Consider the following 14,972-nt stretch of genomic DNA (forward strand, 5'->3'; position numbering starts at 1 on the left):
AATTATAAACATTAATAATGAAAGTGTAACAAAATTTAAAGTTGAACATTGTTGAGGCTGAATGAATGAAAAACATATTTGTTACCTGCAGCAGTGTGATGTAACCGCCAAGCTGTCGGTTGTGGCTCATAGATGCATCATTCAGCTGGTCGTACATATGCACCAAAGCAGCCACTCCCCAGGCGTACCTCTCCGTTATACTGAGGCCACGAAGGGCCTCCAAGTAGACAACATGGACATTGGTTGCACTCTTGTTAACAAACAGAGTGCAACCCAGAAGATGAAGAAGATATGCGCGAGCCACAGCTGTCCAATGACCTGCCTGGCATCGACGCTCATATATATCACGTACCCATTACAGGCGTACGTACGGTCCACGACACTAGGCTGTCTCAACCCTAGCAGACTCTGTAGAGACCATCAATAAGTCCACCAGCATCTGAACCGCATCATCCATGTGCAAGGGCTCAAAAGCGTATAAGTCGCCAATCACGAGAAGATAGAGAAGCGAGGAGACGTCGTCCAGCGTGATGGTGAGCTCTCCCATTGGGAGATGGAAACTAGACGTCTCCCGGTGCCACCGCTCGACAAATGCGAACAAAATTCCCCGATCGCCGGTGTCTATCGAACACGCGATCAGAGGACTTAGTCCTGTACCGGCAACAAGTCCCTCAATGGCAGGGACAGACCTGCCTAAACTGTGGACCTTCCTCCCATGAGAGGATAGCTTCAATTCAGGACGCTCCTGAATTGAAGTATAAAGGAACGCAAAATTCGTTAAAATTATCATTTAAAGGAAAACTAATTTCAATCATAAAGTATACTTTACAAGTAACTAAAAATAAATAGTATAAATACCTTTCCCGTCCATACGCTGCAAGCAACGTGATCCGCATACTGGGTCAACACAGATGGGTCGCTCGGACCACCCGGAAATCCCTCATGCTCATCCTCAGCAGCCTCCGCGCCTGTGTCCACAGGAATGTCTGCCACAATGTCCTCTACAGCAGCTGGTGCCTCCATCGGGTCATCCTGAACATTTGGCGTAGGGATCACTAGCTCATCGTGCGCCACAGTCACAGCGACTCGCTGCCTCCGTGCGGATGCAGTAGGCCGTCAACGCTGCAGAGCATCATCGAAATCATCACGATCTCCTCTGCCCACACCTCTGCCAGTAACCTGACCTAAGGCACGACCTAATCCTCTGGTCTTAACCACGATCTGCAAATGAGTGTCGCAAATTCAATCACCGATTTCATTCACTCAAATTTCATTGGTCTAACGCAAATTTCATTGACTGAAAGTCGCGCAAACTGTCAAGCTTTCATTGATTGTAGGACATGTATGTCAAGAAAGGCTACACATGTTAGGCTTTTATCGGGTTAGTTTTTATTCAGTACACTATATGATTGAATGGAAATTGATTATGGATCCTAATATTATTGATATTAGATGAACAAAGCCAAAGAAAGAAGAAATCAATCTTCTTGAAATGGAAGCAACTCCATATTGTTTCTTGATGATCCTTTATTCCCTCTTGATCCTTGGGTTTCTGGCTCATGCTTTGTTCATGATCTTATCCTTAGTCTTTATAAATTGTTTGTTCATGCTATTAAATGTGTTTTTTCTCTAGTGTTTCAAAATTGTTTTCCTACACAAAATTTGTGGCAGTTATTGTATCATTTTTCAGTGAGGTGTGCATGTTTTAATAGGTTTTGTACACTTTTCTCACTCATTGGAGGAATATGCTTCTAATACCAAACAAAATATAAGCCTCACTTATGTGGACTGGTCAAGCTTTATGCTTATTCATTTGGTTCAACCTATAATTTTTGGAGCAACTAGATAAAGAATGACCGATCAACATTCAAAATAGAAGATAACTTCTCATAGATTATCCCAATAAAAAAGCAAAATCCCTTTCCTCTCAAAGTTATACTAGCACTTCATACATTAACATCTACTCCTTCTTCCTCTTGGATTTGAACAACATATTCAAAAGTATGGTCTTTGTTAATTAACTAGTGATATTGAAGATGAAGATTCCTTATCTAAACAAATTGATAAAAGCAAAAAAAGAGAAAAAGTAGAAAGATCTTTTAGCCTATCATAGAGAAGCTATGTAGAATTGAAAGAAAAGATGACTAAGTATACCAATGTCTAGACAACCTTCAATAAGAGAGAATGAATTATATGTGATGGGATAAAGAAAAGTTTAACTATCCACTAAAAAAGAAAGAATGAGAGTTTAGAAAAGTCTCAACAGTTTGGGTGAAATTGCTAGATAGATGTGACATTATATATTATACTAAAATGTCATGAGAAATCTATCGAAATTCATTCTAAGTGACATTTATCTATCGAAGATTTTTTTAGAATACCACCAAATTTTGTTACATTCCTACAAAATTATGATAGTGATGATTGAATATCACAAGATTTATTTATATTATTTAAAAAATTTGATTGAATACCATAATATTTTATCGAATAAAGCCTTTTAAAATCTTAATTCATGCTGCTATTGTATGGTTTTTCTTTGGCTCTCAAGTGACAAAGGTCATAAGCTTGTTCATGTCCTCATGGGCTTGAGGCACAAGACTTCTCAACTAATTCAACTATAAAAAAGCATATCATTGGCACTTGGGTACGGGCCTTACTTGGGAGCAGCCACATTTTTGTTTAAAATATGCTTTTCTATTTTGAAGCCTTATAATAGCATGAAATTGTCAGAAAATGACAATTTGTGGTGGCTTTAAAAATCTTAAGAGCTCAATTACAAATATTTTACAAGATCAATGACACAATTACTATTTTTTTAGTTTAGGGACCTAAATTAAAAACTCCTAAATAGTTGAGGGAATTAAATTAACCTTGAATGAACATAAACAGACAATTTTTCACATGGATATGTAAATAAAAACACCAAAATTCCTAATTAAAATGAAGTTGTGACTTTTACGTATCACGTGATCCGTAAAAAGTACAACAACTTCCCGATAGCGGTTTCCGCCATCGTCGACAACAATGGAGGAAAAAACAAAAGGTTCACGACGCTTACCTCGACTGTGGACGGTCACAAAGCTCCCTCGACGGTGGACGGCGGAGATGAAGCAGAAACGCGAAGAAGAAGCACCACGACACGCGAAGAAGAAGCAGAAGAATGGCGGAAATGGCTTGGGAGGCGAAACGCGAAGTTCACTTGGGAGGTCCGAGGAGGTTCACGAAAACAATCACGACAAGAATGAAGAAGATGCAGAAACTCAAGAAGATGCAGAAGAATGAAGAAGCACAAAGGTCCGAGGAAGAAGAAGCATACGACGTGGGAGAGAGAGAGGCGAGAGTTATTTTAAAAAAAAATGTTGAGGGGCTAAAAGGTCTTTTCCCAACAATTGCTAGGTGCACCAGCAAAACTGCTGGGTGCACCTAGTAGCACTCTGAAACAAAGTGGTCGAGAATGGAGCCCAAACAATGCTTTTGCAAAATCCCTAATTTCCCCTCCGAACAAAGATGGCCGGCCAATGGCATAGGAAGAGTCGCGCCTCACGGTGGCATAGATCAGCAATGTCATAGGGTTCGAGGGTGCCACTGCATCGGCAATGGATGACTTTTCTATATATTAATGCGAGCGTGGAATCAATGACGAAGATAGGCTTGTGCTCTTCGTCGTGGCTCTCCTTTGCTTCCCCCATTGTAAGGATCCCCACGACCCTCAGCCACCACAACGGTGATGTTCTGATGACGGAGCCCGGCTGCGTTCGAGGGCAAGGGATTCTGGGTTTTTCCTTTGCTTCTTTTTCTTTTTGTTGGATTAATTATCAGTCTAAATTATACTATTGTTTTTTAGTTGCAGAAACAATGTTGTTCAATTTCTGAATTGATTAATTTCTTTGCTTCTGGGTTTATAATTTCTTGATTGCTTTGGGATTATGTATCCATTTAATCTAAATTTTGAATCTAGTTTTAATTTGCTTGTAGTGATTTCTTTTCAAAAATTGTTGGTAATGCTTGTAGTTATAATTTCTTGATTGCTTTGGGATTATGTATCCATTTAATCTAAATTTTGAATCTAGTTTTAATTTGCTTGTAGTGATTTCTTTTCAAAAATTGTTGGTAATGCTTCTTGGAAATTTGCATTGACCACAAACAATTTTTGCTTAAGGGGCTCAACGAAGAAGATGAGAACGAGACATTTTAGGGAAAGCAAATACACATGCTTGTCAAATGACCCAGAAATTAAAACGGAGCTAAGGCCGTTTGGGGGTGTAGGGGTGCTAGTCTAATAGGAAGGCAAAAGTTAAAGGTTTTTTGTAGGTGATAAAAAGGAGAGAGTTGATGTGTAATTTGAATAAACTTTAGGAGAGGATGACGGAAAACTCTCTTAAATAAAATATAATAAGTAGATGAAATATAAAAAAATACCGCACAAAATTAGTATTTTAACCTATTTATTAACTCTTTGACCAATTTTTTTTATCTAAACCAAATAAATTGATAATGAGCATCCAAATAAATTTTTATTACAAAATTATTGCCTCCCCTTTTTTTATCTAAACCAAATAAATTTTTATTACAAAATTATTGCCTCCCCCATACTAAAATAACAAAAAATAAGAAGCCAAACCCCTTGCTCGGAAACTCTCAATTTAAAACTCTCGTCTCTTAATTTCCTACATCGTTGATATTCCATTGATCTACATTGTATAAGCACTCTCTATCCACGCCAACATCGTCCAATGTCGCCACCTCACCTTGTTCCAATGGTGATAAATCAACTTCTAAATTCGAACAATAAGGTTGCATGGTCACGGGCACATTCATCTTATTAATTTCAATTTCCGCTTCCACTTCTACCTTCAATCCAAAACTCATAGCACCCAATTTCATCTCTTCATCAATCTCTTGAATCACATCATCATCCACAATTGGTTGATCCCTCTCCCACCCTGTAGTATTAAAAGTCAAATGCAATGTCTTGTTCTCATTCTTGTCCATAACGAAAATCCCATGCGTGTTTAATAAATCCTCAGATTGAATTGGGGCACTAAGGGCTATAACTTTGTCTTCCTTGTACACCATAAAGGCTTTGAAGTTTAGAAAGTTTATTAACGTTGAGTTGACACCGTTGGAGATGGTTAAGTCCACGTTCCACGTGGCTGATAACTCCCCTTGAGAGATATTGAAGGTTGCAACATTTAGTGACTGAAGGAAAAAAAATGGTGGGAAAATATGTGAATTTGGGGAGTCATTATTATATTCAATTATGATGGGAATCATTAGGCAGAAGATAATTAGGCAGAAGATAAAAAGTGCAATGAAACCCACGATGGTTCTAGCAATTCTCCAAGGAGTTCCACAAAACTCGTCGCAATCATATGATTGCTCATTGTCATGATCATAGTCTAGAGGAATGGGTATCAAGGTGTAAGGGTTAGTTACTCTACCAACCCCAGATACACCTTGAAGAATTGAAGGTACCATGTTTAAAACTAAATTAATTTGTTGCAATGTTACCAAAACTTCTTGAACAAATTTTAATGAGTTATGCGTTTTGCACTCACGTTCATGTATTTATAGTATAAACATTGGAAACCATATGGTAGGAAACCAACTAGATTATACCCTAAAGACAGGACCATCAAGTTAAGAGAGGCTATGCCCATGGTAATTTTTGTAAATGTACATTTGAAAAATTGTTTTGTGCGACTATAGGTGCACGAGTTGCGTTGTAAGTTGAAAGGGTTGAGTAAAATTTGCATCTACTATTTCTTTTTTATCTAAAAAAAGATATGATGGATTTAATTATCTATATGTAAATCTGGCATTTGATTATAATAAATTCTTCTATATATAAAAAGGCGTTTATAATTCCTTACAACTGTACAAAGTGACTTTGTATATATAAGTATATGAGTAATTTTAGATTTATGTTTCATGTCTTTTAAAGAAAGTTTTCTTTCACAAAATGGACTAAGCTTTAAGCACCCGGCTCATTTTGAATGCAGTGATTGATACATAACAATTTGAGAAGGGAAAAAAAAGAAAAAGAAAATGAATGCATGCATACTAAGCATGCCTAGATTATTTTTTGAATTCTAACTTATATTTCATTACAATTTGAAATATTAAATATACAATCTATAGTATATAACCCAAAAAAATGAAAATAGGTTAGGTTTAAATTTTCCATAATAGGTAAACGTGTTTCTGTGAAATGTCAGGTTTAACAGCGCTTTTCATCATTTAAAAGCTTACATTATGTAAAGACATTTAAAAAGTTTAAGATATATATATATATATATATATATATATATATATATATATATATATATATATATATATATGCTTAATCAGTCTAATCTTTTAAAAAAATTCAAAGTCTTACACTTATTTAAAAGTCTGATTTGAACTCTTAACCTACTTAATAAGGTCTATTTTATATTAGAGCTTTTATATAAGTGTAACTTCTCTTATAGGAATTGTCTCATAGTCCTTTAAAAAAAAATTATGTGAATCAAATTATAATTTATAAAAATTAAAAAAATCATTGCTACTTAGAGCATAAAATAGATGAGAATAGACGAGCTAAGTTTTATAAGAATAAAGTCTAATAACTTAACATGATATAAGGTTATTACCTTCAAGATAATTTAGTTAAAAACCTATTTTATAACAAGTCCTCTAAATAAAACATAAATTTATCCTCAATAAATTTATATGTTTGTCTCTTTATGTAGGTCAACATTCATAATATTTTTAAAAGGTAAATAAATATATGATTTTGATACATTATGTAATAATAATTAATAAAAAATATAGTTCCCAAAAATTAGTAATGTATTACTTTAATTACTAATTTTTGTCTATACTACAAATTAGTCATTTGAGAGGAAAAATAATATTTATAAGTTGACAAATTAAAAGGATAAACTTGCTAATAAGTAGGGGTAGGTAAACGGGTCCAAGTCTATGGACTGACCCACGGGGCCCGCGGTCCGCACGGGTTACGGACCAATTTTTTTAAACGATCCATGGTTATGTCATATTTTTGGACCCACCCTGCTTAACTCGCGGACTATGCAGGTTTGGCCCGCGGGATCCGCAAGTTGCCCGCCGCGGACTATGCAGGTTTGGCCCGCGGGATCCGCAAGTTGCCCGCCGCCCGTATTAGGTTTAATTTGTGTGATCCTGACCCAATTATATTAGGTTTGATTTTCTATTTTTCACTTTAAACTTTTTTTTTTAAATAACATATAAAGAAATATATTAGATAAGATAAAGATATAAAGATAAAAATAAAATATTTAAATTAAAAGATGGTAAAGATAAAAAAGATAAGATAAGAAAAATAAAAGATAACAAAAATAAAAGATTAAGATAAAAAAGATAAGTGATAATCTGCTAAAAATCTTCTTTTTTGATATTTTCTCGATCTTTTTCTCTTTTAATCTATCATTTTCATATCTGAAAATCATAAATAATAAAAATATCAATTCTTATCATTTAAGCCAAAACTAATTGTTAAAAAAATATTTTTAAAGATATTTCAATATATTTTTATTATAAAAAATAGCTCATATCATATTTAGTAGTTGTAACAGGCTCAGAACATTTTTTCTCCTCACGTGTGCTTAACAAATATCAAACTAGGCTTCTTGTTGACAATATATACTAAAAATTGGTTACTAGTATTTGATATGCAGGGTAAATACTATGTAATAATTATTGTCTTTTAATCACTTAACTTGATTTTATTCTAATATTTATTATTATTTCGAGTTTTAGGAAAAGAAGATGAAGATATGGAGATGGAGAAGGCCCAAGCTACTTCAAATAAGAAATCATTTGTTGTTGAAAATGTTTAAATTTCATATTTTAAATTTATTGCTTGGATTTTCTTTTGTTAAGACATTATTTATTTTATTGATGTAATTGACTAATTATTGAGATTTTATTTACATTTGTATTGAACTTAATTTGATTGTATTATATTTTTATTATAATTAAAATTCTTTTAAAACTAGGCCCACGGACTGACCCGTTTGACCCGCGGGGTCCGCGGGACGGGGACTGACCAATTTATTTGGTTCGTGTAAGAAGCGGAGCAGATTGAACCGATCCGCTACCAATGAGGGCTTATGTGGACGGACCTTATGCGGGGCGGGCCGGCCCGCTTACCCACCCCTACTAATAAGTAGGGGTGAAAATAAGCAGTCAGACTTTATTAGGTTTGAGCTCGACTTGAGTTGAATACGCAAGACTTTTGTAAAGGCTCAGCTCGGCTCACATAAAAGCTTGGCTTTACCTACGAACCTATCTGAAAGTCTGCTTAAAGACATCTTTAATCAATTAATTGTTGTAAAACCTAGTGAAATACTAACTAAAAAAGAAACTTATAAAATTTCGTATAAGTAATGTACAAATCCAAAAATAATTTATAAACAAAATCATATTAAATTTAAGTTATTAAAACACAAAGTATATAAAAAAAATGAAAAAAAAGTATAATATTAAAAAAATATATGGATTAGAAATGATTTATACTAATATAGTCAAATAAAAATATTTAAATTATCTGAAAATGTCTTTACAAAACATTTTTTTCTTTGAAAATATTAATCTGGTTGCATTATCCTTTTAACTTAAGTCTTTTTCTTTTTGAAAATTTTCCACATGCAAGCGAACTCTTTAAGAACTTTATGCCACTTCATTCTGTCATTCATAATGTCATAAAAATGGTATAGATAATAATAATAATAATAATAATTATTATTATTATTATTACTTAAACAAGCCGACTTGTCAAGCTTAACAAGTTTTTTTATAGTTTGACTTAGATATTTTTATCTAAAAAGACTTTTTAAAAAACTTGAGCTTGACCTTTATACTAAACAAGCCAAGCCGAGCCTTAAATAAGTCAAGCTATAGACCATTGACAAACGACTCGACTCATTTTCATCCCTACTAATAAGTAAAAACTTGTGGAAACTAATTTATATATAAATAAAATTTTATTGGAACTAGAATAACATATAATAACATTTTAAAAAACCAGATTTTAGATTCACTTGTATTGAATTTCTAACCAAACATTAATATTTTCAAGACATAAAGATATCAAAATAAGATTTGCTTCTCTTAACAAACCATTTTTTCATTTTTTTTTAATTTCAATTTTTTTATATGCATAATTGAAAATTAAATCCTAAAGTCAATTATCTTAATGCATACTTTTCAATATCCGTGTTTTCTTTCTTCTGTTTCCCCTTACATAACTTTTATTAGAGTTTGAACAAAAGGAATTTAGAAATTTTATTTGACACTTTAACTAATTATTCTCCTACTGAGTCAAATGACATCTCTAATCCTAACTCTGTCCAATTGTCTAACCACTTATTCAAACAAGTTTTAGTCATGAACTCATGATACACTTTATTTTTAAGTTTTATGACTAAAATACTTACGATTCTAATTTTAATTTTATACATGTATTTTTTGCGAAGATAATACCATTCAAAGTCATGAACAAAAAAATTAAACTTAAAAGAAAGATTAACTCTTCCACTAAACCCAAGCCAAATTGATGCACAATCCTTCTTTCTTTAAGAGTGTAAGTTAAACCCATAATATTTGTTTAATAATTAAAATATTCTCACACTCTAAATGTGCCATAAATCAGTAGCATCAAGTTTTGCAAAAAGTTCACTAACTGATGTTTCAATGAAAATAAAGCCACCCATCATTAAGGGGTCATTATTACCGGATTTGAATAATCTGATAATTGAATTGAAACTACAATTGGAGTGAAACACGAATAAGAAACAGATACCTGGATTTTTTTTTTAATGTGTGGCTCACATGCTCTCTTTCTACCTGCAAGTTGCATCGCTGGTGAATGGTGATTCAAATCCCACTTTTATTTTCTTCCGTTTACTTGTTACAAACAGTAATTGAGTTAAAAATTAACAACAAATCAGGTTAATTCATCGTTAGCTATAGCCAATTTTTCTTATAATAAAAAAATTAATTTAATGAAATCAACGTCTAAAGTTAAGACTTGAAAAGTTAAAACGATCAATCTCCCCCATAACGTGCGGCGCGAGTGGGCGACCCTTCAAAAACGACACTTTGAACAATTATTGTTTCAATAGATAAAATTTCATTCACCGCTTCACGCCCCAAAGTGAGAAAAAAAGCTTCAAGAAAGAAAAAAAACACGCTATTCTACAATAAGATAAGGTGCAAGTAAATACGAAGCTTCTAGCATAACATACCAATTATATAAATTTGCATTCTTTTATGAGGTACTACAAAATGAACATGCATTATGCAATGCCAAAAGAAGAGGAAGCATTTATTGCATGAGCAAACACTTCAACCTCTCTTGTTAAGGTCCTACACAATACAATGCACCCCAATTTTGACGTTGGACCAAAGCAATCCAACTGATAAGTGAAATTTCCAAAACAACCCTCTCTACAAAAGCTCAATAATTAAAAGCCCCTTCTTCCCCTTAGGGCAAGATCGTCTATATATTATTATGCGTAATTGCTTATAGTCACCTAAGAACTAATTAATCAAATGTCAAACACATAACTGTAAAGGTATACCTCTCTTTCGCTTATCGTATACCCCTCCGCACGTGATCACTACCCCCTTCCTTCTTGTTTATGTTTTTTCTTATGCACAATTTTTCTCTTCCTTGAAGAGAGAAAAGAAACGAAACGAAACAAAAAACAACCAACTCCAGAATTCAGGTGCCGGCTTTGTCGGCGTTCTTCACCGGCCGTGTAATCGGTCCCTCCCGTGACCGGAACCCTACAATAACTGCGTCGTTCACGCATGGATGAAAATCGCGGTTATTTCCGCTGACTTTTGCCTTTAAACATTCATCGCACACGGCGGGGAAGGCGGCGGTGACGGCGGCGGAGTTATTCGGTGATTCTCTTCCGCCGTTGACTCCGAGGCTCATATTCATCAGATAAGACTGTCTCTCGATGTGCAGATTCATCAGCCTTCGCTCGTACTGCGCCCGATTCAGAACCGGCGGCATGAAAGGCGGAGCTCCGGCATCGGCACGGCGGAGGAGCATGACCTTCTCCGGCGGAGGACGAGGGTAATTCTTCTTCATGGCGTCCTTTCCGTTTCCGCTTCCGTTCGCCTTCTTGTTGCGCTTGGAGCGCTTCACGAAGAAGTAGTGCGCGGCGCCGTCGCGGCGCACGGCGGCGAGGTTGAGCTTGGACGTGACCGGAATCTTGCGGTCGGTGCCGACGGAGGCGAGGTAGACGGATAACTGGTGCGGCGAGATCCCGATCTGCTGGCTGAGGAGCGTGACGAGGCTCTTAAAGTTGAGCGTGGGGTCCACCACGACCGTGCCGACATTGATCTCGCGGTTTCCGTCGGAGTACACGACGGCGACCGACGTTTTCCCTCTGTCGATCATTCTTTTTTTTTTCTCCGGCGAGTTCTTGTGCAGATTTTGGACTTTGCGTGGTTAACAGGTTCAAAGGGGTTTACGCCCCTTTATGTACAAATGGGAGAAAGGTAGTCTGGTGTTTCGCAATTCGGGGTTTTAGGTGTAGTTTTGAAAATATAGAGAGGCGGTTAGGGTAGGGGTGCTTCTGGAATTTCACTTTAGTAAGTACTACTAGAATATGTTTTGTTAATAATCCAATTTGTTATCTTTATCTAAAGTTAAATAAAATTTAATCTAAATAAAATATTTTATACGTTTAAAAATTGTTTACACTATCTTTCTGTCTTAAAATTTATTATTCTATAAGGAATTTTCTGCATTTTTTAATAATATGTATCTTTAAAATGATATAAAAATATTTGTAGTTAATTAATAATGTAAGAAAATTATATTAATCGGATATGTTTATTGAATTCTAAATTTTAAAGATATGACTAAATTCTATCAAAAATTTGATATTTAATTATAAATTATAAATTGGTACAGTAATATGTAGTAAGTTTATTGATTTTATAGTAAATTATTTTGATTTTTTGTGGGTTCGTGGTATAAAATTAATTAAATATAGGCGTGAAAACTGTTTAATGTGGTAACTAAATCGAGTATATTGGAAATTAATAAGTGTGGATTTGTGTGTTAATTAAACAGAATATTTGCGTATCTGACAATTATGGTAAGAGTGAGAGGGAAGTTTAGAGTATTCTGGGGGTTGACGCGCGCCGATCCTGTTTGGGTGTGACTTGGGGATCAAGTAAGGTTAAAACAATTCGTTTGATATGTATAAGCAGGCTTTTTGGGTGTTTGGTTCGCTTTTTATCTGGAAAGTGGAGACGCTCGTGTTGCTTCCGAATTTGTTATTGGTGTTTAAATATGAGAAGATGCTTGATTGAGAGGTAATATTTAAAAAAAGGTTTAATTAAATAAAAATTTGATGGGCGAAACTTCTTTAACTTTTTTAAATTTAATTCTTAATTCCTAAATAAAAATTCTAAAAACAGAATTTTTAAAAAATTTAATTAACTTTTTTATGAACAGTTTTTTTTTAAAAAAAAAATTAATAGGAAACAGGAGCACTGCTTTAGTTTTAGAATTCGCTTTACGATTATTTTATATAGGGATGTATTTTTAATGGTTAACACTTAAAAGGAAGAAAAAAATGTTTTATAGTATAAGACACTTATAAAACGATTATTTAGTATTTTCTTTTATATAAATTATTTAAATTTTGTTACTACTAGTTTTGTCTAAACGATTTATATAGATGATATGTAAAACAATTAAATAAATAATTAATAACCTTTACAAATAAATATTATAACATTTCTTTCATAAAAAATAAATAAAATTTAAATAGTAATTTAATCAAACTATAGGTTTGAATAAGTTTTGTTGTAAAAATATTTTTTATAAGTTTTAAAATTATAAAAAATGTTTGTGTGATTATTAATATATGTTTTTTTTTTACTTAGTTTGTAACTTTATAGAATTTTTCGTTCTCTTTACTTTGGAAATTCAGTATGATTTCTACTAAAATATTTTTATTCATGTGGTCACAATAATATTTCTTTTTTTTATAGGGCACAATGATATTCTTAAACAATATATTTATTAGTTCTTCGACAATTTTAAAAGAATTAAAAAATAAAAATACTTAAACATTATAATATTTAATATATTAAAAATGAAGCTATACATTAAAATTTAAAAATATACTTAATATATGAAAAAATTTAATAACATAAAAAATATTAATTAAAATAATAATAAATATATTTAAAATGTTTATTAGTATTTTTTATTCTTAAATTTAATTATTTAGTATATTTAATAAGAAAATATTTTAAAATTTCATATAAGTGCAAATGATGAACTAATAAGGATATTGCTGTATTTTTTATATTTTTATAACTTTTTTCCTCACTCTTAAAAGTTAGATTCATGTCTCTCTGTAATTTTTTTAGAAACATAAAAAAAAACATTCAACTATATGATTGTACGTAACACATTAATATATTAAAATTAAAATTAAATTATTCGAATAATATTCAAATTGAATCTTTTGACATAAACAATGAAAAATCTTTAGATCTTTTTTCTTGATAAATCAGAGTGTTATAAAAAATCTATATTTTCGGACAGAAAGATTCTTTCAATTATAAAAATAATAATATCTTAGCGTTTAACTCCGATAGAGTTTACAAAACATAAATTTTTATATTATCTTAGGTTCATTTACTATTTAACCTTTTTTCGGGGATCATTTAATTACTATTGAACTTGTAAGCATTTAAAGTTTGGTATAATTTATATTTTTCCATTAAGTTCTCATTAAAATATTGTTTTCCAAAACATGATCCAATTTCTTGTACTTTATACTTGTCTATTTTTGTCTTGTAGGTTAACATGAAAAAATGGTCGGAATTGTAATATTCATCATTCACTTCTCCACCGTCCCTTTGTCTTTTCCTTCTTATAAATATGAAATATTTTTTTTATTTGACTAATTTTCTTTCAATCATATTATAAATATAAAAGTACTCACTAACTTTATCAATTATTAATTTTTAAAAATCTATTTATATTATCCTTAATGAAAAATCTCTCATTTTATCATATACAAATTTTAAACCCCAAAACTTTACTTAAGTACTTGAACTCAATTTCTCTATAAATAACTATTTTTTTTTATTTGACTAAGTTAATAATAAAATAGTTTTTCTTATAGTTAGAAATAAACTAAATCAACTTATAATAGGAAAAAAATTGCAACCTCTTTAATATTGTTAACAAAAATAAAACAACTCGATTATTTCTTTTAAGAAAACATGTTTTCAAAGAAAAATTAATAATTATGAAATATTAATAAAATATTTTTCATTATTAATATCTCTCTTATTAAAATTATGTATGTATCTATGTTATAAAGAAATGTAAATATATGTTTATCAATATTCAAATTATATATATATATATATATATATATATATATATTGACATATTTATATAAATTGTAACATAATTGATAAATATAATAAATAATCATTATAATATAAAAGTTATAAATTTAATATCTTTATCTTTCTCTTGAAAAATTACTAGTATTAGAACTCGTACAATCCATTGTCCATTATTTTAGAATGATTAATCACATAATGATATGAATTTAGATGTAAGTAATTTGGATATCAACATCAACCTCATGTTCACCTACATTGGACCCATACAAATATATTTACCTTTGAATTATTATAACAACCAATTAAAAAAATATAAGTTTACCTTATTAATTTAGATATTAATGTAATTTCAAATAAATTATTATCTCCATGAATTATATAGAAACAAATAACAAAAGAAGGAGGTTGAATAGTGTTTTTTAGAAATTTATAGTTTTTCTTAAGACAATAAAAACTGTTAGAGCTTGTGGCCTCAATAACTTAAAAAGATAGGCTTAGAATGCAAAAAAAGCAACAATCAATTTAATAATGTTCTTTAA

The 14,972-nt window shown here is 31.9% G+C and overlaps 2 protein-coding genes across 2 annotated transcripts; both read right to left on the minus strand.

Moving 5' to 3' along the window:
• Window positions 1-4,541: 4,541 nt before the first annotated feature.
• On the minus strand, window positions 4,542-10,129 carry LOC121172916 (uncharacterized). The gene is made up of 2 exons (XM_041006045.1): window positions 9,830-10,129; window positions 4,542-5,202 (listed from the first exon to the last, which is right to left on the minus strand). Exons 1-2 carry the CDS (start codon window positions 9,884-9,886, stop codon window positions 4,663-4,665), a joined length of 597 nt encoding a protein of 198 aa, XP_040861979.1. The 5' UTR covers window positions 9,887-10,129; the 3' UTR covers window positions 4,542-4,662.
• Window positions 10,130-10,261: 132 nt separating this feature from the next.
• Window positions 10,262-11,734, minus strand: LOC100790193 (uncharacterized). The gene has a single exon (NM_001317614.2). It carries the CDS (start codon window positions 11,441-11,443, stop codon window positions 10,754-10,756), a length of 690 nt encoding a protein of 229 aa, NP_001304543.2. The 5' UTR covers window positions 11,444-11,734; the 3' UTR covers window positions 10,262-10,753.
• Window positions 11,735-14,972: the final 3,238 nt, after the last annotated feature.

This window comes from Glycine max, chromosome 10 (genome assembly GCF_000004515.6).
Source record: "Glycine max cultivar Williams 82 chromosome 10, Glycine_max_v4.0, whole genome shotgun sequence".
Classification (NCBI taxonomy): Eukaryota; Viridiplantae; Streptophyta; class Magnoliopsida; order Fabales; family Fabaceae; genus Glycine; species Glycine max.